The 22,629-nt window shown below is 55.1% G+C and overlaps 1 protein-coding gene across 2 annotated transcripts in view; it reads left to right on the forward strand.

The window, feature by feature from the left end:
• The window catches only part of GLIS1 (GLIS family zinc finger 1), a 280,799-nt gene extending 266,365 nt beyond the window's left edge, over window positions 1-14,434 (forward strand). For both annotated transcript variants that reach the window (XM_037827178.1, XM_037827179.1), the window contains exons 7-11: window positions 685-817; window positions 6,190-6,340; window positions 11,500-11,678; window positions 12,304-12,471; window positions 13,950-14,434. In XM_037827178.1, the coding sequence (XP_037683106.1) occupies window positions 685-817; window positions 6,190-6,340; window positions 11,500-11,678; window positions 12,304-12,471; window positions 13,950-14,104 (786 nt within the window). In that variant the 3' untranslated portion in view covers window positions 14,105-14,434. The remainder of the gene's footprint in view (window positions 1-684; window positions 818-6,189; window positions 6,341-11,499; window positions 11,679-12,303; window positions 12,472-13,949) is intronic.
• Window positions 14,435-22,629: the final 8,195 nt, after the last annotated feature.

Here is a 22,629-nt window from a genome sequence, read left to right on the forward strand (position 1 = left end):
GGGAGAATAAGATTTGAATCCGGGTCTTCTGGCCCTGGCTTGGACTATGTGCCCGGAAGGAAGAAAGCTGGAGAGGAGGTATGAAGGAGGGAAAGACACAGAGTAGCACAGCATGCCAGGCTCTGGGAGTTTTACTCCCGCCGTATCAGTTCACCTTCGCGGTGGCCACGGGAACGTGCCTAGCAGACCTTCAACTTCCGGTGGAGGCCACACCTCTTGAGGGCTGCTCGGAGCAGGTGACTGAGTGCAGCAGGCCAGGGAGGGACACTGAGGCAGACCCCTTCCCGGAGGCCCGGCACCCCTCCGACTTCCAGCAGCCTAGGAAGCTTCCGCCCGGCCTTTCCTCCCTCCCTCCTTCCCTCAGGGTCAAAATTCCATTGCTAACAGCTCCCCAGCCTGTCCCACTCTCGCCCTTTTTTCTCTCACACAGGCACTTCCCCTGTTAAAAATCCTTGCATGTTGAATCCCTCTTGGCATCTGCTTCTCAGAGGACCTGGACTAACACAAAGTACAGTGGGTTAGGGATCCTGAGCGCATTTTACAGATGAGGAAACTGAGGTGCAGTGAGCCAAAGGGTCTTGGCCTGGGCTTGCTGTCCTTCCTGCCCTGTTCCCTAGAGTAAGGGCTGCCCCTGGGCAGGTGGTCTCATGCTAACACCCTCTCTCCCTCTGCTTGCTCCCCCAGCTGCACATGGGCCCTGACACCGAGGCTGACGTCCTGACCGAGTGTCTGGCCCTGCAGCAGCTCCATGCGTCCACACAGCTACCTGTGAGCGACGGGAAGGGTGGCCGTGCCCCGGGCCAGGAGTTGCTCCCAGGTATGCGGCGGGGAGGCAGGGCCAGGTGCACAGCCAGGGGGGAGCCTTTCACTGCCACGGACCGCCCCGTAGGAAGACAGTGATGTTCTGTGGGCCCAGGGCCATCGGGTGGTCACCACAGGGCACGACTTGTTGGCACCCACTCCTTGGGGCTTAATTGGCTGTCTGCCTCTGGCTCTCCACCTTCAATCCATCTTCTGTCTCTGCAGCTCATCTAAGTAGCTGTACCTTCCTCCACACTCTTCCATGGCTCCCTCGTGCCCATGGGATGAAACCTGGCCTCTGAGGCCTCATGGGGCCTGGACCTCCCTGCAGGCCTCTTGCTCCAACCTTGGCCCATCAGATGCAGTTCCCTGAACACTCTCCACCCCCTCTCACCCTTGAGCCACTGTTCATGCTTGGCCAGCCTCCTCTCTCCATTCTCTTCACTGAGATAGCACCTGCTTTTCCTTCAGGACCCGTCTCCTTGCCTCCTCCTCCAGGAAGCCTTCCGCTGTTCTTCCCTCTGCCCCAGGGTGGAGTACACTGGGTTGTCACTCTTGTTTCCTGTCTGTCTCATCAGACTGTGAACTCCATGAGGACAGGGCCAGGTCTGCCTCATGCTGAGTCACCAGTGCCCAGCATGGGGACAGGTGCAGAGCTGGGCTGGGGGAGCACGTGGCCCTGGACCAAGCATTGTGGAAGGGGCTGTAGCTCCCTGGGTGTAAGGTCCAGACCCTTCCTGATGGCTCGTGCTGGTGGTATCCCCTTCAGGAAGGAGCCTCCTTCAAGAAGAGCCCATTCTGACCCTGGCCTCGACTTGAAGTCATATTAAATCCTCACCACAACCTTATGAGAGGGTGGCTGCCTTAGCCAGAAACATATCCAGCTTGTCACTAAACTCTGCAGCCCAGAGATGGGGTCCCCTGAACCCTGGGTCCTACAGGCCGATCTAGGCCAACACTCAAATCTCGGGGTCCAGCCCAGCCTGTCCTTCCCAGCAGCCGCGGGCCATGGGCAGGTCTCTGGCCGCAGCAGGAATCCTGGTGGCGTGGCCTGGGAACCTAGCCCAGATAAGGGAGCGTGGCCTTTGGGTCCCAGTGACGGTGCTTGTGCTCTACCCCTCTACCCCTACCCCCCACACACATAGACACCACAGAGCGAAAAGCTCTGCCCACCCTCTGGGATTTCTTGAATTACTCCAACCATTTTTTAACATTTTTAATTTTTTAACTTTTTATGCTTTCCCCTCAACATTGAAGCAACAGCAGATTTTAAAATATGTCAAAATACTCACCAAACAGCCTGAGGAAGAGGAAGGTTTTGCCTATTCTCATGGGACCCTGTGAAGGGCGGGATCACAAGGGTGAGGACACCCAGGAGAATAGGTGCCGTGAGGAAGACTGCACCTTTCCCCCTCCAGCTAGAGGGGCCCTCCGCCATGGGCTGCTTCTAGTCTTAGAATTGCTAAAATGGTAAAGGGGCCATAAGGATGACCCACCTCAGGAATGAAGATTTGTATCTCGAGTGCCAGCTCCCAATGACTGGGAATGGCTGCTTGGAGCCCCGTATTGAGGAGGATTCTGAGGTTGCTTCCTGATTTAGCAAGAAAGAGAGGGCTGCAGCTGATAAGGAGTAGTTGTCCTGGAGACAGAAGTCCTGAAGCCCCAGAGTTTTAACCCTGGGAGGACTAAGGCCTAGGCAGGAGGAGGGCTTACCCAAGGGCCCCCAGAGAAGTCAGCAGCAGATCCAAGTTAAGAGGCCTGTCATCCCAGACACCCAGGGAGAGAGGTCAGGGCAGCATCTGTTGAGCACCTACATGGGCCAGTCACTTTACAAACATCATCTCATTCAACCCACAACCACCCTGAGTGGTGGGGCGCTATACCCGGGACCCATGCTGTGGATGAGAAACAAAGTCCAACTGAAGCAACAGCCATGGATTGGAGGGCCTTCGGGGTAATACCATGTCTGCCTGTGACAGGGAGAGGGGGCATCTTCCCTGCTTGGAGCCTCGGTTTCCCTCCCAGACCTGCTGTGAGAACAAATGCAATTGTGGATGTGATCGTTTATGTAAACCTGCAGCGATCGATGATTTTATCATTGATATTATGTGGCTGGTTGTGAAAGAAAAGTATATCTATTTTGCTCACCCATCTTATAATAATGCAATAGCCAGCATTTATAGAATATGTGCCAGGAACTCTTCTGGGGACTGTGTGTATGTGTGTATATATAGCTACAGATATAGGTATCTGTATATATATACATACACATAAGTAACATGATGCCCACATCAACCTTATACATGCTGTTATGCTCTGCATTTTACAGATGAGGAAACTGAGGCCTTGAGAGGTTAAATAACATTTTGCCCGAGGTTCCACAGCCAGCAAGTGGCAGAGCCAGGACGTTTGCCCAGGCCGGGTGGCTGCAGAGCCTGTCCTCTTCAGCACTTGGGTCCACGGCCTCCCTGGTGCTCATGCTACTCCTGTGCCATAATGGAGCACCTACTATATGCCAGGCCTAGAGCTGGTCCCTGGCCCCGAGCTGCTTCCAGCACAACAGGGAGGACCAGCCAGGCCAATCCAGGGGTCCTGGATCCCCGCAGGCTTCGGACCTGCCAGGTTCCTCTGTGGGCCACACCGCAGATGCCTGAAGCACAGTTAGGAACAGATGTTGAGGCCAGAGGTTAAGCAATCACGGCTGATGATTGATGACGCTGATTTACAGCCTGAAGTGGTTCATTTGGCGGAGAGGCCGGGCAGGCCCCATGGTGTCCCCCTCCCATGGCCCCTCACGCACACAGGGATCCCGTGTTCACACCCACTGTCCGCTTACCGTGCCCAGTCACTCACCGCGTGTTCGTTCTCAGGAGGCTGGGACAGGCAGGGACTTGGCCCAGGGCAGGAACAAGCAGCGGACAGATTCAAGGGGTGTTAGGACAGAAGAGTCCCGAGCAGAGGAGCTGGTGAGGGCAACATCCAGTTTCCTCGTCTAGGAAGCTCCCATGAGTTTGTCTCCCATCAGGGAGGACCAGCCCTTTTCTTCCTGGGAAGCCCTGGGGAGCCTGTCTAACAGCCTCCTCCTCAGCATACAAAAAAAAAGGGGGGAGGGTGACCTGAGGGACAGTGAGGACATGAGGTCAGCATGGCTGAGGGAGAGGGAGCGGGATTTATCAGCACTCCAGGCCTTCCCAGCTGTCAGGCCCCCAAATTGGTTCAAGGTGGCAGGTGAGGAGGTACTGGGGAAAGTGGTGAGGGGCGCAAGCCGTGAGCAATACCGAGCCAGGCTCCATCACAGAAATCCTCTCCGGGTGTCTTCCAGACAAACCATGGGGAAGGGTGTGCTAGCCGAGGGAGGCAGTGGATGGATGGACGGGCAGTGCTGCCCTGGGGAGCCAAGGTCCCGGAGTGGGCTGGGGTGAGAGCTGGGGCTGAGAGCCCTGGGGTCTCACGGCCAGCAGCAGTGAAGCCTGAACCAGAGCCTTGACCCTGGTCAGATGTCCAGGCCACAGCCTGAGCTGGACACCCCCCACCCCATGCCATTTCCTGGGCCTGGCCTCAGGTGGGATTTTTCTGGGAAGTGCTTGGGAGACAAGCCTGATTAGCTGCCCACTGTGTGGTGACTATGGGAAAGCCATTAAACTTCTTGAGCCTTAGTTTCTTCATCTTAAAATGGGATCATGTTATCTACCCTATCTGCAGTTGTTGAGATGGACCAAATAGATAAGAAAGAGAAAGAACTTGGCACATAGTATATTCTTTTAACAGAAACTGTTGTTATTATGAATGTTGTTAATTAAGAATGGCCTGGAATCTGAAACTGGGTAAATCTCACCTAACATAACCCAGCCATAGAAGGCCTGCGGCTCTTAACTCCAAGCCAGGTATTGCAAACCACTTGATCTCATAGGCACAGTGTTTGTTTGTCTGTTTGTTTTTAACGGTTTGAATGTAAAGGACTTTAATGGGCACATTCTCTCCACTTTGCCACAGTCCCCACTGCTCCGTATTGCCCCTGCATCTTCACTCATTTTGGCTCCCTGCCATGCTGTACAATCTCTGTCACAGCCCTGCTCAATTCCTTGTAGCAAGCCTTGGCCAGAGACCAGCCTGGGACAGGATTGCCTCAGAACCCCTCCTGAGAAGGTTAAAGTTCCCCCTCACCCCATCCATGAGGGAAGCCTGGTATGTTCTGAGATTGGTCCTCTTGGGGTGATAAACAGCATTGGGATTGGATCCATGATGACTAGAGTGATATTCAAAATGCACAACTGGCTCAGGGCGTGTACTGAACAGAGTGGACTCTGCATCAGTGCAGCCCTGGGTGGAGCTCCCAGATCCCCAGCGCCCTCCCAGGGCATCAGATACTTTGATTTCAGGGGAAAGGCCAATTTCTATTAATTAAACATAGCCAGATGAAAGATGGGGTGCAAAATTGGCCCCATTTTTTCAGATAAAATAGCAAACAAAAAATTTGCAACCCTTGCTGTGTTCCTCTCAGGCTCCAGTACCAGGGCAGGGGTTCCTTCTCCCCTCTGATTGGGGTAGGTGTTTGGGGAGCACTGGCCTCAGTAATTCTCAGATCTTCAGTTTGGCCCCTGGAGCAACCTCAGACTGTGGCATGGTATGCCCATTGATCCATGAGCTCACCAATCTTAACAAGTGTGAGGTTCTTGGGGTAAAAGCTGATAAAAGGTGGTTTCACCCTGCAGATGTCTTCTGTAAGTTTAGAATCTGAGACAAGAGCATGGGCTGACTCCTCCCCTCAGCTGGGACTCTTGTGCAGTGCACAGCCTATGCAACCATACATAGCAGCCCTTCTCAGAGGTCCCCCGGCCAACCTGACACCCACTTGCACAGGCATTCTCTCCAAAGGCAACCCATTACCCTGCAGCAGCCCTGCCTGTTAGAAAATACCACCAAGCCCTGAGCTGGAGTCTGCTTCTCTGTTGTTTCTCCCCATTCCAGGGATCCCTTCTACTTCTGGGGCCCCAGAGCAAGCCTTGTTTCTTTTCCAGAACAGCCCCTCAGAGATTTGAGATAGCCTGCTCAATATAAGCCACCAACTCCCCCTACCCTTTCCCCTACCTTGCCCCCCTCCCCCCTCCCCCACAAAGAACATGGCCTGACCACCCCAAGGCCTCTGATAGTCCCTTGTCAGTTCAGCTCCCCTGTCAGGGTGGGCACCAGGCCTGGACACAGCCCTTCAGCCAGGGCAGAGTGGGGCCATCCTCTCCCTCACTGAGGCCCTCAAACTTCTATTAACATAACCTTGCTCGTTTTTCTTCTTGTCTCTCTCCGTAAGCAGGTACACATAGCTCCTGGGCCACCCACAGCCATGCCTGGGGAGTGGCCAAAGCCCAGGGATTTCTGTTTGCTTCCCTGCAGGTGTGTTTCCTGGCTCCATCACCCCCCACAATGGGCTGGCATCAGGCATCCTGCCCCCCACGCACGATGTCCCCTCCAGGCACCACCCACTGGATACCGCTTCCCACCACCATCTGTCCCCTCTGCCCGCGGCCGAGAGCACCAGGGAAGGGTATGTACCCCTAGCTGGTCCCCCTCCAGGGCAACAAGCAGGCACCTCTGGGTGGCAAGTGAGGGCAGGCATCCTGCACATGTTCTGGTTGTCACTGATAATTAAAATGGCCAACGTTTATGGGACACTTACTGTGTACGAGGCCCCCTACAAAGCACCATGGGCACGACTTTCTTCATACCTCACAGTAACCCTTCAAGGGTGACAGTGTTGGCACCCAGGCTTCCTGATGCCCCATCTCATGCATCCCCTCCTTCCCACTAGTGGTGGGGGCTCTGGGAAGGTGCTGTGTCCCCCACTCCACCCCTGGATCCTTGGGAGCCCCTCCCTGGCTTCTCCTTGGCTTATCCGCTTGATGAGTGGACTGACTGCCCACTGCCCACTCCAGGGCCACTGACCTGGGCCGTGCCCCCGTTTTGGGCCACTGCAGCTGTAAGCATTGCCGACCTGCTGTGGCTGTCCAGGAGCCTTGACGGGGAGGAGCAGCCCCTCCTTGTGTTCAGTGTGGTTTTCATTGTGGCCACTTAACTGTCTGAAAATGGTGAATGCCTTCATTGCTGGCCCCTAATGCTGCTGAAATGTTTTCCTTGCAAATGGGCAGAAGGAGGCCTCACAGTCCCATCTGCCTGCCCTCCCTGCCCTCCTGCCACATTTGCTTATCGCCAGCAGACTTGATCAAACTTGTCCCCCACGGCCTGCCCCCAGAGCCTCCCTCCAGAAGCCTGCAACCTTGGCCTTGGCATGAACCTGTCGGTGCCTGGGGCCAGACTGGCCTCATCACCAAATTCATGTCCCAGTGCCCCTAAATGGCTTCCTCCGGCTATTCATTTATTTTTCTTTCATTCATTCAATGCCCAATTATTGAATCCCTGGTATAGGTAGGCTCTGGGCTTAGAGCTGGAGCCACTGATGATCTCAGCCCTGGAAAAGCTCACCACAAGGAGGGGGAGATGGACAGACCTGCAGGGATTGACCACATAGATGCAAGTGCTCTCCTGGAAAGCAGCTGAAGGGGTTGTGGAAGCCCAGAGGTGAACCCAGTGGGGTGGGTGGAGAGGAGGATGTCACGGAAGGCTTCCTGGAGGAGGTGGTGCTAGATTGAGTCTCCATAGTTAAGGAGGAGTTGGCCAAGTGGAGAGGTCAGGAGGAAGGAACAGCAAGTGCGAAGGCAGGCACGATGGGAGCACGGTATGTTCTGGGAAACGTGACTCGTGTGGAGTGACGAACTTGGGAGAGAGGTCACCGGAGCCAGATCTCAAGGGCTGTGACGGGAACACTAGGCGCCAGGCAGTGATGCAGTCTGGGGGTGAGGACGCACCGCTGGCCTGCAGAGCAGGGCTGGATTGCCAGAGGCAGGCTGGAATGCAGAGTTCAGGCAGCCGCCTGCCCCGGGGCCTGACGGATGGGGAGGAGGGGACCCTCAGAAGGCATTAGTCAAGTAGAATAAGCAGGACTCACTGAAACCCTGGCTGTCTGGGGAAAGAGGCGACATCAGGGATGAAACCTGAGTGGGCTGAGGTGCCATTCAGAACAGAGGGTGTAGGTGGGGAGCCTGACAGGGTAAAAAGTGAATCAAGAAAGCCAGGCCCTCCCTGACCCTCAGTTTCTTCCTCTGTAAAATAAGCATTAAAATGCTCCCTCTAGGGGGGTGGAGAGGAGCAGCTACACTCACCTGATACTGTGCATGTCACCTGATACAGTTTCTGCCGACACCAACCCGCCGTCCCCACCCACACACCCCAACAGGCTGGCTCAGGCCACCTGCTCACCCGCCAGCCAGCCCCCAAACAGCTCCCAACCAAATGAATAAATAAATAGACCTCAGCAGCCTTTCCCAGTTCAGGCTCATGCATTCTGCTCTAGCTCCTTCATCACCTGCTGCCACCTGTCAAGAATTCCTGCAGCAAGAGGTAAAGTGATGACCAAGCAGGACCCCCGGCCCACCTGACCGTCCTGCCTGAGGGAGAGGGAGTTCCAGTCGCCCCAACCAGCAAGGCGCCCGGGCTCCCCCAGGCTGCGGGAGAGAGGGGCCCTCACGCCTGACACCGGACCCAGTGCCAACTAGAATGGGTTTCTTTTTCCGTCCCCTGAGAACAGAGGGTGGGGAGGTGGCCCTCAGCTTTCCCCTTTTCTGCCAGAGTCAACAGGGAACAGCCACTCGGGGCTCCCCAGTGGTTTGCTGGGATGTTTAAATAGTTTGACGGAATTATCTGATTCACTCAGAAATATTCTAAGAGGGCCTGACTTCATGACCAAATTTATTTACCCTGGCTCAGAGAAGACGCTGAGTCGGGTGGGTTTTTTTTCCCAGCTCCGTGCGAGGTATGAAGCTCTCCCTCTGTCTGCCAGGCCAGTGAGGTTTTATATTAATTTTTATAGGTTCCAATTGAAGCAAAAATATTTGATTTGGGAATCATTTGCATGACTCAGAAGAGGGTATCCAGATGATGTTTTCCCCTCTCCCTTTTTCCTTTTAAAGCATTCAGGTAGAGCAGCGTAACTTTGGCCTTACTGTCTGCTGCAAACAGAGTCGAGTTCTGTTTAATTTCACTGGCTGTGAAGGTGTCCGGCGTGAATTTATGGCAGGTTTGAGACAGGAAAAACAAACTTTGGAAATGCATGTTTCTTCCCTTCAGATCTGGTTCTCCTTAAGTCTGTGATGCTGTTCATCTCTGGGTTTTGTGGCTGAGCAACTCAGAAACTCATTTGTTGGTATTTATCAACCATTTGCCTTGTACCAGGCCCTGTGCTGGGCACCAGTTGACCAAGGAGGCTGGGACCTGGCCCTGCCCTGCGGGAGCTCCCACTGAAAGGACCGACAGGAAATCAGGGCAGGGAAGGGCTGGGTTGTGAGTACCAGAGTTGGGGGCTGGGTAAGGCAGGCACCACCCAGTCCCAAAGGAAGGAGAATGTGCTCTCTTGGCCATGCCTCAGCTGGGAGAACTGATGATGAAGGCACGTGTGTGGGTACAGCCCTCTACAGTTTATACCGCACCGTCATAGACCCTGTCCCACTTCATGGCCTTGTGAATCAGCCCTCACAGTATTAATGATGATGATTAATGAATCATTGAGACCTGATGAGGAGTCAATTCATTGGCATAAAGAGCCCGATATGTATCTTTGGTATGTCAGTCACTGGGGGCCGGGGACCCAGGGCAAGGCCACCCTTCCCCTGCCCTCATTGGGCTCACGGGAAGGGGGTTGGTTCCCAGACACATGGGTGATGGCAGTGCAGTGGAGGGGTGGTGACAGCAAGATGCTCACTTGGAGGAAGCAGAGAGAGGCACTGCTCTGTCCCGTTAACACCTCCTATTTCAGACAGGGGGCAAGGGTAACATGCATAGTTTGGCAAGGTCAGCTGGAGCTGGGACATTGAATTTGTGGTATGTTTTAATGTGAATAGTCCAACAAATCCACAAATCCAAACAAAAAAAAATGGACACTGACCTCTCATGCGTGCACTCTCTCTCTTTCTTCAATGCACATAAATGCTTTATTGGCTCTGAGCCTTCAGCATGGCCCCAAGAGCCCCTAAGCCCAGTTGACCCCAGGGTCATTTTGGTTTCTGCGAATAAGATCCCAAAGGCTTAGGCAGGCAGCATGAGGAGGGAAAATAGCTGACTTGGAAACCTGATCTATGGTGACATGCTGTCCAGTTGGCCCCAATGGGCTCAGTGAGGATCAGGGTGACTGCACAGCCTCATGCAACAGTCTCATTTCAGCTCACGAGCTTCCAGAGAGCATGGGTTTGGGCCTGCATCTTTTCAAGCTATGAAGAGAGGTGGTGAACTCTCCATCATGGGAGGTATGCAAGTGGAGGAGAGATGGCCAGGGATGGAGACCAGAGAAGGTCCCTAAAAGTACACTGGGTGGGGGAAAGAAGGCTGTATTAGTCAGGCTTCTCTGGAGAAACAGAACCAATAAGATATATGTGTGTGTGTATATAAAGAGATGTATATATAAATATACAAATACGTGTGTGTGTGTGTGTGTGTGTGTGTGTGTGTGTGTGTAAAACTATGGGGGCTTGACAAATCCAAGGTCTGTAGGGCAGGTTTGGCTGGCTGGAAATTCCAGTAAGAGTGATGTTAAAGTCTGGAGTCCTAAATCCTTAAGAGAGGCTGGCAGGCTGGAAATTCCAAGGGAGGTGATGTTGTAGGCTTTGCCTTCAGTGCCTTCAGCTAATTGGGTGAGGCCCACCTACATTATCCTGGGTCATCAATCTCCTTTACTTAAAGTCAGCTGACTGTGGATGCTACAAAATACCTTCACCGCAACATCTAGGCTAGTGTTTGACCAGACGACCGTTCCCCAAATCTAGCCAAGTTGACACATAAAATTACCCACCACAAAGGCCAATTTGGACAGCAGCCTGAACTGCTAGTTTCTCTTCCCCTCACCTTGATAATAATGACGAGGCTGTACCAGGCATCACACATTGCTTTACTTTTACCCTCACAGTAACCCGTGAAGTCAGTGCTGTGTGCCTGGGAGTAACTTGAGCTCCTCTCTGAGCCCCGGTTTTCTGATCTGCAAAAAAGACACCAGAACACCTGTCTCAGGGGCTTGGGGCCTGGTGGAGGTTCAGTGATGGCAAGTCTTGGGTGTGTTCTGTTAAGGAACCACTAAGGCTTTCAGTGCGGAATGTTCCAGGGCTCTTCCTCCAGGTTGCAGAGTTGCGTGCGGAGTGAGAGTGCCAGGCACCCCACAGGGGTGGCTGATATTTAGCCCTCGGTAATGAAAGCTGCGGTGTGCCGAGCGGGGAACACAGCAACCTGCGAGGGAACCACAGCCCAAGTCACACGGCCACTCAGAATGGATGGGGGTTTGAACACAGTTCTGTGAACAACTCCAAGGTCATTCTAGTGACCTTGGCTCCCCCCGGGCTCTCAATCCTAGATACCAGGTAGAATTTTTGTCTTTACTGATTCCTTTGGACTCTCAAGTTCAGAGGATTTTAAAATTTGGTTCCAGTTTGAGCATAATCAGAAATGAAAGCTTGCTCTTCTAACAGTACTGTTGAAAGTTAGAGAGGTGAGGTCTAAGCTCCCGTTGCTGGAGGGGACCAGTCAGGATCCACTGGGTCGCTGAGGCCCCAGAGCCCCCCAGAGCCCCCCAGAGCTCTTCCTGCTGACGGCCAGCTCTGTTCTTTCCAGGTTGGGGCCAGGCCTCCTCTCACCCATGGTCAGCCCGCTGAAGGGGCTCGGGCCACCGTCGCTGCCCCCAGCCTCCCAGAGCCTCTCTCCGGGGGGCCCACCCTTCTCCACACTTCCTAACAAGCTGCCCTACCTGCCTTTCCAGAGCCCCCCGCCCGCACCTCTGCCCAGCCCACAAGGTAAGCTCTGGCCAGGGGCCCACACCGGTGCCAGAGAGGAAGGAGACAGCAACCTGGGGGAGGCAGGGGGTAATCGGAGAATGCTGGGGCCCGCTGTGAGGGCCATGCTGGGGGAAGCTGGGAGACAGACAACCTAACTGGACCTAGTCAGGGCGTTTCCTGGAGGACGTGGGCTCTGAAGGATGCGGAGGAGTGTGTTCCCTTGACAAAGGGTCAGGGGGCTTTGCCAGCAGAGAGAAGAGCTTCGGCAATGGCTAGGGGTGGGGTGAGGGGGAAGGCCTTCTACTTGAGGGAACAGTGGATTGGGTATGGCACATCTTTGAGGGCAAGGATGTGAAAGGGTCAATATCCTTCTGAGCCCCATCCCTCAGAATACTGACATCAGCCACAAATGGCTCGAGGCAGGGGCAGCCACACGAGCCCACCTCATCCGACGCCTCCACTGGACTAAGAGGGAGACCCAGGGAGGCCGGGGAGGGCTGCGAGCACAGTCCGGGCAGCTTTTCTGCCCCGGTGCTCCCCTTCCCTCATCCATACTCCAGGACTCTCTGAGCAGAACAGAGCAGACAGTGCCCTCTGTTCATTTTTCCTTTGTTAACGCAGCCCCTGCCACCTCCCTCTGCAGGGTACCAGGGCAGCTTCCACTCCATCCAGAATTGCTTCCCCTACGGCGACTGCTACAGGACGACTGAGCCAGCAGCCAGCGGGGATGGGCTGGCTGGGGAGGCCCACGGTTTCAACCCCCTGCGACCCAATGGCTACCACAGCCTCAGTGCACCTTTACCTGCCACAGGTAAGCCCTGCCTACCTGCCTCCCTTCCCCAAACACCCACCAAGGCCCAGCCCTCTGTTGGATGCTTTTCACACATCATCGCAAATCCTTTTGACAATCCCATGAGGTAGGATCATCCCCAGTTACAGATGGGGAAGTAGAGGCTCAGGACGGTCCCAGAATCCCACAGAACTAGGATCTGCACCCTTCCATGACCGCACACAGCTTATATGTGTCTGTTTCCAATGAGATATTTATGCACACGTGCACATGTGTGCCTGCATGTTTGTGTCTGAGTGGACGCGTGCCTGTGGGCGGACACATGCCACATACGTGCACACTGGGCAGATGTGTGCCTGGTCACTGTGCATGTGGTCCATGGGGGGTGGACGTGTTCCACATTTGTGCACACGTGGAATGGTACGTGATTAGGCACCAGCGCCCTCCCCAGCCCTGCTGGCTCTCACCTCCCTGGCCCCCATCCAGTTCAAGCCAAGATTTTCTGGTTTACAAGCATGGTCTGAAATAAATAGCTCTGAGGACAGCAAGAGACAGCTTCCATGTGCCACCCCCTGCCCCGCCTGGGATGGGGGCAATTCTTTTGGCCTCCTCTTTCCCCTGCTACATTGCTAGCAGCCCAGCATCCAACATGCAACCACCCTTCCAGGCTCCTTTCGGCCGCCTACCTCCTCTGCTAAGAATAGACACACAGGACTGAATCCTGTCTGACAAAGAAATGGGATCAGCCCAATCCCATTGTACAGATAGGGAGACTGAGGCCACACAGATTCATGGCAATTGCCCAGAACAGGGCCCTTAGGGCAGGAGCTGGACAAGATGACCTGGACAAGGGGACGAGGGCCTCTGAGCAGTGACCTCATCATGGAGACAGCATGACCAATGGAAGAGTCAGATGGACCTGGGTTCAAGTCCAATGAGACCTTGGGCAAGTGTCTTGCCTTCTCTGAGCCCATTTCCTGGTCTATAAATGGGATAAAGAATCCCACCTCATGGGATTGTTGTGAGGCCTACATGAGGTAAGGCTTCAGTGAGCCCTTGGTATGTGCTCATTAAATGCTGGTTCCCTTCTTTGGGCTTCTTGTGTCTGGTAGGGAGGAGGAACTGGAAAGGGTAGGGATGGGCCCTGGAGCTTTCTGCTGGGAGGGTACCAGTCCCTGAGGACAAGAGCTGGGATGCACCCACCCTGCCCTCCCTTGGTTCCCCACGTTCTGCCCCATAGACCAGTCTGGGTAATGCCAGTTTGAGCCTCTCTCCCCAGTTGCCCTGGGCTCCTCGAGTGGCAGGCCTAGGGCTCCTACCTCCCAATCCCCCTCCCCACCCCGCCCTCCAGCTCCTCTGTCTAGAAGAGGAGAGGCCTCTGGGCAGGCCCTGCTGAGGGGGGACCCTGGGCAGGCAAGGGATGCCCAGAGCTGGAAAGAGATGGCAGGGAATAACCCCCGCCCCCTTTCCAGCCCAGACCCTCTCCTGCTCACCCACAGGCTACGAGGCCCTGGCCGAGGCCCCATGCCCCGCAGCACTGCCGCCGCAGCCTTCCGAAGATGTGTCCAGCGGCCCCGAGGACTGTGGCTTCTTCCCCAACGGGGCCTTTGACCACTGCCTGAGTCACATCCCCTCCATCTACACGGACACCTGAAGAACGGTCCCACCCCCACTGCCCGCCATCGCAGACACTGCTTTGCCCACTCGGTTCCCTCCTCTCTGTGCTGGCCTGAGCAGCCAGGCTGCAGCTCTCCACAAGCCCGGGGATGTGGGGTGCCGTGAGGGCCACCCTGCACCGTCCAGGCAGAGCCGCGGGCCTTCCTGCTACGTGAGTGCTCCTTTGAACCCAAGCCGGGGCGCTCAGAGGGGCTCCCCAGGATCAGTGACCGCTGGACACCGCCTTGACTGTTTCTTCCGTTTCTTCCCTCTCTGGTTTTGAAATCACAGACCTCGTGTATATAAAGTGTACAGAACTTGTTTTCCATTCCCCTGCCGGTTTTATATTTTCGATTTTACAAGAAAAACATTAAAAACTGGAAACGAGACTTGGGGGACTGGTTTTGCTTTGTGATTCAGCCGAGAGGCCGCAACCAGGAGAATGCATGTGAGCATGTAACAAAGAGCTGGGTGTGTGCGGGGGCTTGGGAGGTCTCCAGGCCACATGGAGACTAGCTCAGGCCCTAGGTTGGGACAGCGGGGGTGGAAAGCATCATCACACACCCCCCACTACATGCTGTGGGCTTACAGACACCAGCACTAGTCCTTAGGATGCCATGGCCAAGTAGGCTTGGCCCTGTGGACAGGATTGCAAACTGAGGCTGGCGAGTGGAGTGGGGTGGTTAAGTGACCTGCTCCAGGCCCCACTGTCGGGCTGAAATTGGGACCCAGATCCGTCTGACCCAGACCTTTGTTCTCTGCACTAACTAACTTCTCAGCTGGTGGGAAAACTAGCTTCAATTCTGACCGGGCTGGTGCCTGGGCTTTGGGTAAGCAGGGAACACGTGATGAGAGGGCAAGGAGTCCTTGTAGGGCCAGAGCCCGAGTAAGCTCCAGAGGGCGAGGGGCAAAGGCAGGCTCCGTGCAGACAGGGACTAGGGGGGCACCCTTCATCCAAAGAGTCCTACCCCCACCCCAGTGGCCAAGGACCAGGGGAGGCCAGTTCTGGGGGCTGCTGAGGCATGCCTGGGCCTGTCTCCCTCTCCAGCGTACAGCTGGGGGCCTGGACAGTGGCCTGCATCTCACCAGGTCACCCCAAAGACCCACCTCATAGAAAGATCCTCTGGGAAAATTTCTATGTCATTGCTACTGAAATAAAAGTAAGAAAGAGGTCACGTGGGCTGTACATCTATCCCCTCCACCCATGATCTTACCCCACCCTTCTGGAAACAACCCTGTAGGGGGGTCTTTTTATCCCTCCTTGTAGGTGAGGAGCAACCAGAATACAAACCTAAGAAAAGGGACGCCCTTCATACCACCCAGCTGCATTAGGGGCACAGTGAGTCACGGAGAGATGAGATAGAACAATCTGGTCAACCTCCTTATTTATAGAGAAGGAAGCAGAGGCCGAAGCCACCCAACCAAGTAGCAACAGAACCAGGACTCGAACCCGTGATGCTTGCCTTGGTCCCTCAGCAGAATCTGGAGACGCCAGATCACTGCTCTGCAGTCAGGCCTGGGGGTACTTAACGTGAATCAGCTCACTCCTCCTCCCAACAGCTGCTGAGGAGGTTCCTCTACCGATACCCTCTGTTTGCTCCCCCAGATCCACTCCGCCCTTCTCCGTGCCCCAGGGCCACCCACGTGGGCTGCACCCAGGATCTCCCTTCCCTTCCTGGCTGGCTCCTAGAGGGCGGGAGGGAGGGTCCCCAGGTGGGCAGTGTCCCTCCACTGCAGGTCTGGGCTCTGGTCAAGTGGCCGTCTCCACACAGCCCCCTCTCCCCAGCTCCTACTAGCAGCTCCCCCCCACTCCCTTCTCCATGGGAGATCCTGACTGTTGTGATATAGTTACTAGCTCCATTTTATAGATAGAGAAACTGAGGGGTGGCAAAGCTAAGAAAAGCCCAGGTGGCCCAGCCAGCAAGGGGCATGGTTGGAATTCAAACCTGGCCCTCTGGCTCCAGGGCCCAAGTGCTCACCCACTGCACCTTCCTGTCCCTCGGAGCCCTGGGGTGATCTGCCTGGGCCCTACCTCCTCTCGCAGCCCTGGCCTCCCAGAGCCGGCACAGTCCAGGTCCCCAGCAGAAGTGAGTGACGCAGGGGCGCACAGAGCATGGGGTCTGATCCTACCCAGGCTCCCGTCCCCTCTCCCCACAGCCCTCATCGATTTTATGGAAATCATTAGGCCATGGTGAAATTCCTTTAACAGGGATGCTCAGGAATCAATACTGCCTGGCCTTGTCAGCACTTAATCCATTCCAGATCAGCAGAATCAAGCTGTACAAGACACATTCCTGTTAACAATGAAGAGGGCTGGGGCTGTGAGCAGAACACACAGGGAGCTGGCAGTTGGATCCCATTTAATTTCAGAGAGAGACAGAGAAAGGCAGGAAAAGAGACAAAGGGAAACAGAAACAAAGAGCCGGGAAAAGAACAGCGGAGTGAGCCGGGAGATTGAGGCAGATACCCACAGCCCAACGCACAGTTGGGGCTCAGGAAATCGTAGCTTTCCTCGTGACTACAGGTAGGAAACTTGAGGCCCTCCCCACCCCTGCTGGCCCTCCTCAGAGCCACCCTGCTGGGGCCCCTCAGCGAGGCTCGCTCCTAGTCCCAGCTGGGCACGGCAGCAGGAGGTGACCTGGGATCGGGCCTGCACTAGGTGGGCAGGAGCTCCCGTCCCCACCTGTGCTTTCTCCAGTCCTTATTTAGAAAACTCCAGGAACCGCAGTCTGCGTCTGACCGTGTGCCAGGGCCATTGCCATTCCAGGGGCATTCCAGGGGCATCGAGTTCCTCTCCTAACTGGCAGAGAGGGGAGGTCCAGGTCACACAGGGAGGGCTGGTGGGTTAGAAGTGGGGCAGTGTTTCCCACGGGGCCTTGAGAGCCATGAGGGAGGGCCCAAGCCCCAGAGGCCGTGCCCCGGCCTGCCAAGCGACCACGCTGCCCTCCCAGCCCGGCTGCAGGCGCCCCAGCAGCGGCGGCCTCTGTCCTGTCCAAGCAGGGATTGGTCGTGCTCCTCCCAGCTGCCTTCGTCTGTCTCAGTCCAGGTGTCCTCCTTCTCCCTTCTTCTGTGCCCCCTCTTTCATCTCCCTCTGCCCCTCTGGCTCTGGCTGCCTCGGCCTGGCTCTCTTGCTATCTCACCGTCCCTCTGCCCCTCTGGTTCCCTCCCTCCTCCCTCCCAGTTCTCTCCTTCCTTCATTCTCCACCCCTCCCAGATCTTTCCCTTTGTTTCTCTCTTCTTCCCTCCATTTTTCTCCCTTTTCTCTTGCTCCAACAATGACTGTGAAAATCCTCTTTAAACCACAATGTACCATCCAAGGTAAGGATGTTTTTCTTCTTTCTCCTCTTACTCTCCTTCTTTTTTTCCTCCTTGCTCACTCTCACCTGATTCTCTGGGGCCCAGGGATGGGCAGTGACTTGCTCAAGGTGACAGAGAACATCGGTGGCCGGGGTTGGGATGGGCTGGAAAGGGGAGATCCTCAGAGAGTCCTTTGTGAGGAGAGGACTCAAAGGGGAGAGGCCTTTGTGACAGGGGCCTGCCCTCACTCAATTCCCTCCTCAACCCAAATTCCACTTGCCAGGGGTCTCCGGAGTAAATGTCGGGCAATTGGACCCCTGCACCCCACCCTTCATGGCCAGGCCCAGGGCCCCCTCCATGCTGGACACAGGGATTCCGTGTGCCTGCCAGAACCTGCCCTCCAGGAAATCCCACACACACACTCACCCCTGATTGTCTATTCCTGCTGCCTTTTGGGGTCCCCATGAGTTACCAAGGAACGCAGACCGTCAGGGCTAAGAGGGCCACTGAGGCCACCAGCCCCACCCCATCCCCCACATCACAGACCGGGAAACCCAGGCTCAGGGAGTTCTTTTCTGGGACCCTCTCCAGCCTCTGTGCACCCTAACGGGAGTGGGGGGCCAGGTGAAGGGGCAGTCAAGGGTGTGACATGCCAGGTTTGGGCCTCGGGATGCCTCCCTCCCCACTGTGGAGGGAGTGGGTTGGCGAGGCCCCTTAGAGTGTACACCCCCGGGAGCAGGGGCTGATCCGCCCTGTTTATCGCTGAGCACCCAGCTCCCAGAACAGCACCTGGCAGGCAGTAGGTGCACAATAGCTGCTGTTAAGGAGATAAACGAAGTGGGAGAAACAAGAAAGGAAACAAGGACCCACCTCCACAGAGCCTTGCACATAGTAGGGCTACAACAAACATTTGTGAACTCAGTCCTCCTGTTAAACCCCTTATTTTCCAAATGAGGAAACAGGCCTGGGGGTGGAGGAGGTGGGGAGGGGGGCAGAGGAGTTGGCCAAAGTTTAAACCAAGTCAGTGACGGGGTGATGGAGAACCCAGGCCTCCTGACCCTGGCCCACGCTCAGTCCAACACTTCCTCTAGGTCCACCCGAAAAACGAGTGCATCTGTGCTTCACTGCTCCTGAAGAACTTCTGCAGCATTGTCGCCACGTAGGTGAGGTCAGTGCTCTTACCCTGTGTGCCAGTTTGTATACATTATGTCCCCCAGAAAAGCCATATTCTTTAATGCAATCTTATGGGGGCAGATTTATTAATCTTTCTGATTAGGGTGTGGCCTTTTGATTGTTTCCATGGAGATGTGACTCAATCAACTGTGGGAAAGACCCTTGATTAAATTATCTCCATGGAGATATGGCTCTGCCTATTCAGGGAGGGTCTTAATTAAATCACTGGAGTCCTATGAGAGAGACAGTTTGGAGTAGGCCATTGAAAGCTGATGCTTGGAGATGCAGACAGAAGGATGTTTGGAGATGCTAGCCCAGAGTTTGTTCTGGAGAAGCTAAAAGAGGGCCCCGGGGGCTTAGAGAGAAACACTCTGGAAGAACAAGCTAGAATGCATAGGAGCTGAGCGAGAGAGGCTAAGAGAGGACCCCCAGACGATCAGATGCCCAGGAGCTGAAGAAGCTGAGAGAGGACAAAACGCCCCAAGAGCAGCTGAGGGAGACTTTTGGAGAGATGCTTGGGAGGTGATGCTGATGCTTGGAGATGCAGCCAGAAGCCCAGAGCATTTTGGAGAAAGCCATTTTGAAACACAACCTGAGAGCAAAACAGCAGACGCCAGCCACATGCCTTCCAAGCTAACAGGTTTTCCAACACCATCGGCCACTCTTCAGAGAAAGTAACATCTTGTTGGTGCCTTAGTTTGGAACTTTTTATGGCCTTAGAACTGTAAAATTGTAACTTAATAAATCCCTTTTATAAAAGCCAATCCATTTCTGGTATTTTGCATAAAGGCAAACCGGAAAACCCATCTTACAAAGGAAAGAACCGAGGCTCAGAGAGGCCAAGCGCCTTGCACGAGGTCACCTAGGGAATCGGGACAGAGATGGAATTCAAACGCAGGTCTCGGGCGCCCGTGCCTGGCCCACCCCACCCCTGCTGACTCGCATTACACGACCAAGTCTTGCGCTCCAGGGAACGGCCTGGGGATTTCTGGCGCACGTTCTTCTTGCCCTATCCAGAGAGGGAACGTTACGATTTTACAAGTCCCAATTTATATACTCGCCTGGGCCGGCAGCCTTGCCAGGGATTTATAGGTTTCTAAGTGGTCCTGTCTCTGGGGAAAAATGCAAACAGAACAGAAACCAGGAAGGAACTGCCAGCCCTCGTCAGCCCTGCAGCTCCAGAGCCAAAGCTCTTCAATTTATTCCCCCTGGGGGCACCTGCGGTGCAGCGGGGCTCTGCAAAAGGGGTATCAGGACCAAACGAGGAAAGCTGCCTCAAAGCAGCCAGGCTGACCACTGAGATGTGTCCTAGGCTGTGCGGGAGGCTGGGAGGCACTGCCTGAGCTCACACACAGCCAGAGAGTGTGCTACAAAGTGTGCATTTGGAGCTGGTCAGATTATTTTGGGGTCAGAACAAAGAACTCAAGCAGCCCAGTCCCAACCACAACCTGGCACCCAGCTGTAGCGGGCAGCTCAGAGAATATAGACTCTGACATCCTACAGACGGGTTCAAATCCTGGCTCTGCCACTGACCCCCTGAGTGGCCCAGAGCTATTCGCTTAACCTCTCTGAGCCTCAGCTTCCTCATCTGCACAATGGCATTGGCTACTTTGAAGAGTTGCCTTGAGGAGTTGACAAAAGGATAGCTGTGATATGTCTGGCCCTGCCTTCCCCTTAGCAGGTTCCAAAAGCAATCAGGAAAGTCCTTTTGAAGCCCCAAACTGACCCACAGACTGGACCGGGGGCTCCCACAGAGGAGCAAACATGAAGTTCATATCATAAAAACCCCAGCCTCTGGAGCCCGCCTCTCACAGACAGAGCCACGGTGCCAGAAGCATCTCCCTTCAGCCACAGCCCACCTTCGAGACCACGGGGAGGCAGGGAGAAAGTGGAGAAGAATGAATGAGCAGGGCTCTGCAGAAGCAGAAGCAGTCATATAGCTAGGCCCTTCTGAGTGCTTACTACTTGCCAGGCCCAGTGCTGAAGCTCTCTGTGGATTATCTGGTTTAATCCCCCAGTATTCCTGTGGGGGCTGGGGGTGGAACCATGATTTCCCCATCCTGTAGACAAGGTATCTTAGGCAGTAATTGCCCAAGGCCACACAGCCAGAAATGAGCCCAGCCAGGCTGACCCAAACCCTCACTCTTAGCCACAACACAGAGGCCAGGCTGCAGCAGGGAGGGCGGGAGCGGCCGCGGGAAGGGGGAGGCGTGGGCCGCAAGGCCAGTCCCGCCCCCTTCCCTGCTCCCCATCACCCACCTGACTTGGAGGGCAGAGCCAGCATTTATCAGGACTGGGCACGCGTGGCAGAGCCTGCAGTGGGCTGGGGTGGGAGGTGGGGATGGAGGGTGGAGTGCAGGCCGAGGGGAGAAGCAGCAGCCTCAGGAGGCAGGAGGCCCTGGAGGAAGGAGACGTCCCTGTTGAGGACAGTGAAGTTGGAGTTGGTTGCAGGAGATCCCTGGGGACCCCAGGTGGAGGAGGTGGGGGTTGTAGAGGACGCAGAGGTGGAACTGCAGCCAGCTAAGGGATAGCAGGAAGTGAGGAGGCAGAGGGTGTGCAGATGCCTCTCTCAAGAAGTCTGGCTCTGAAGTGGGGAGAAAAACAAGGCCAAACTGGGGTCTGGGGCAGGGGGCTGTTTGGAAGATGGCAGACATGGGTCTTGCTTAAAGGCCGTCTGGTTGACCTGATGGCTAGGATTTGCTTCCACATAATTTGGAAGGGTTGGAAGGATGTGGAGGGTATGGCAGGCATCAACATGAGTTGAAAATGCTAAAGGTGGTGGGTGAGTACACGGGAATTCGTTATATTATTCTCTATCCTTCTGTATATGTTTAAATTTTTCCAGAAAATAAACAGAAGCTGTCCCAGTGTGGCCACGCTGGGATTTTCTCACTTGCTTGGCAGCCTGGGGAACGCAGGAGGCAAAGGCTCCTGGGTCTCAGAGGGGGAGGGTCTGGGCCCCGAGTTTGCCTTTACTGTGTGACGGTCTCATCTCCTCGCCAGACCCTGTAACCCTTCACAGCAGGGACCATGCCAGTGGTCCTGAAGCCCCAGAGCCCAGCGCAGGGCCTGGTACACAGTTGGGGTTTAATAAATGCTTCTTTGAGTTAATTTGTCAGTGACAAATAAAAGTATATGCAGGAAAAAGATAGGACTGTTAGAGGTCTGCTAACGTCACAGCTCAGAGGTGGCTGAGGGTGCTAGGGGAGTGCCTGCAGGTTTGGGAGTCCTTGGCCCCAACTCTAAAGCTCTGCAGGGTGCTCTGGGGAGAGGGAGCTGACTATACTGGGAAGTCCCCCCAGCAGCCTGGTACCCTACTTGATCTCAGATTTCTAAAAGGCAAAGCCCTTCCTCCAAAGGCAGGGAGGGACATCGACTACTTTGAGATGAAGTGAGCTCCCCATCCCTGGGGGTGTGCAAGCCCAAGAGGCCCAGCCTGGGACTCTGTGACAGCAGCTCTTTCACACCCACCCAGGCAGCAGCAGGGCCAGCTGCGACAGCCTCATTCCTGAGCCCGGACAGAGGGCAGTGTATGACCAGGTTTTTAATTGCACATTTGCAGGGAAAGCAGGTGGCTGAGTCTTGGGTTACTGCTTAAATATATTTTCAGAGGTTCAGGGCTGGCAGACCTCATGCCCAGGTAATCCAGGCAGGGGCGGCCACGCTGGGGTCCTCTGCTCTCCCCCACTTCCCGTTTCCCTGTCAAAGAGGCTGCACGTTGGAAAAATAAACCTAGTCTGGAGGCTGCAGCCAAAGAGCACTGTTGACCTGGGAGCTGCAGGCCAGAGCACGAGATTCTGTCTTAGGAAACTTGGGGGCAGCCAGACCACAGCTGGGGCCATAGGAAACCTCTCCCCAATGCCCCTACTGCATAAACATCCAAGTCCAAGAGTCCAGGCTGGCCACAACAGAGCCATCTTTACTCCCAAGAAAGGATTGTAGAATTATTTATATAGAGAGGGGAAATAAAGGCCTAAAGAAGGAAAGGCTCTGCCAGAGACAACACAGCCAGTCCCCGGCAGTGGGCCCAGAGCCCAGGCCTCAGGTGACTTC

This window comes from Choloepus didactylus, chromosome 2, assembly GCF_015220235.1.
Source record: "Choloepus didactylus isolate mChoDid1 chromosome 2, mChoDid1.pri, whole genome shotgun sequence".
Taxonomy (NCBI): Eukaryota; Metazoa; Chordata; class Mammalia; order Pilosa; family Megalonychidae; genus Choloepus; species Choloepus didactylus.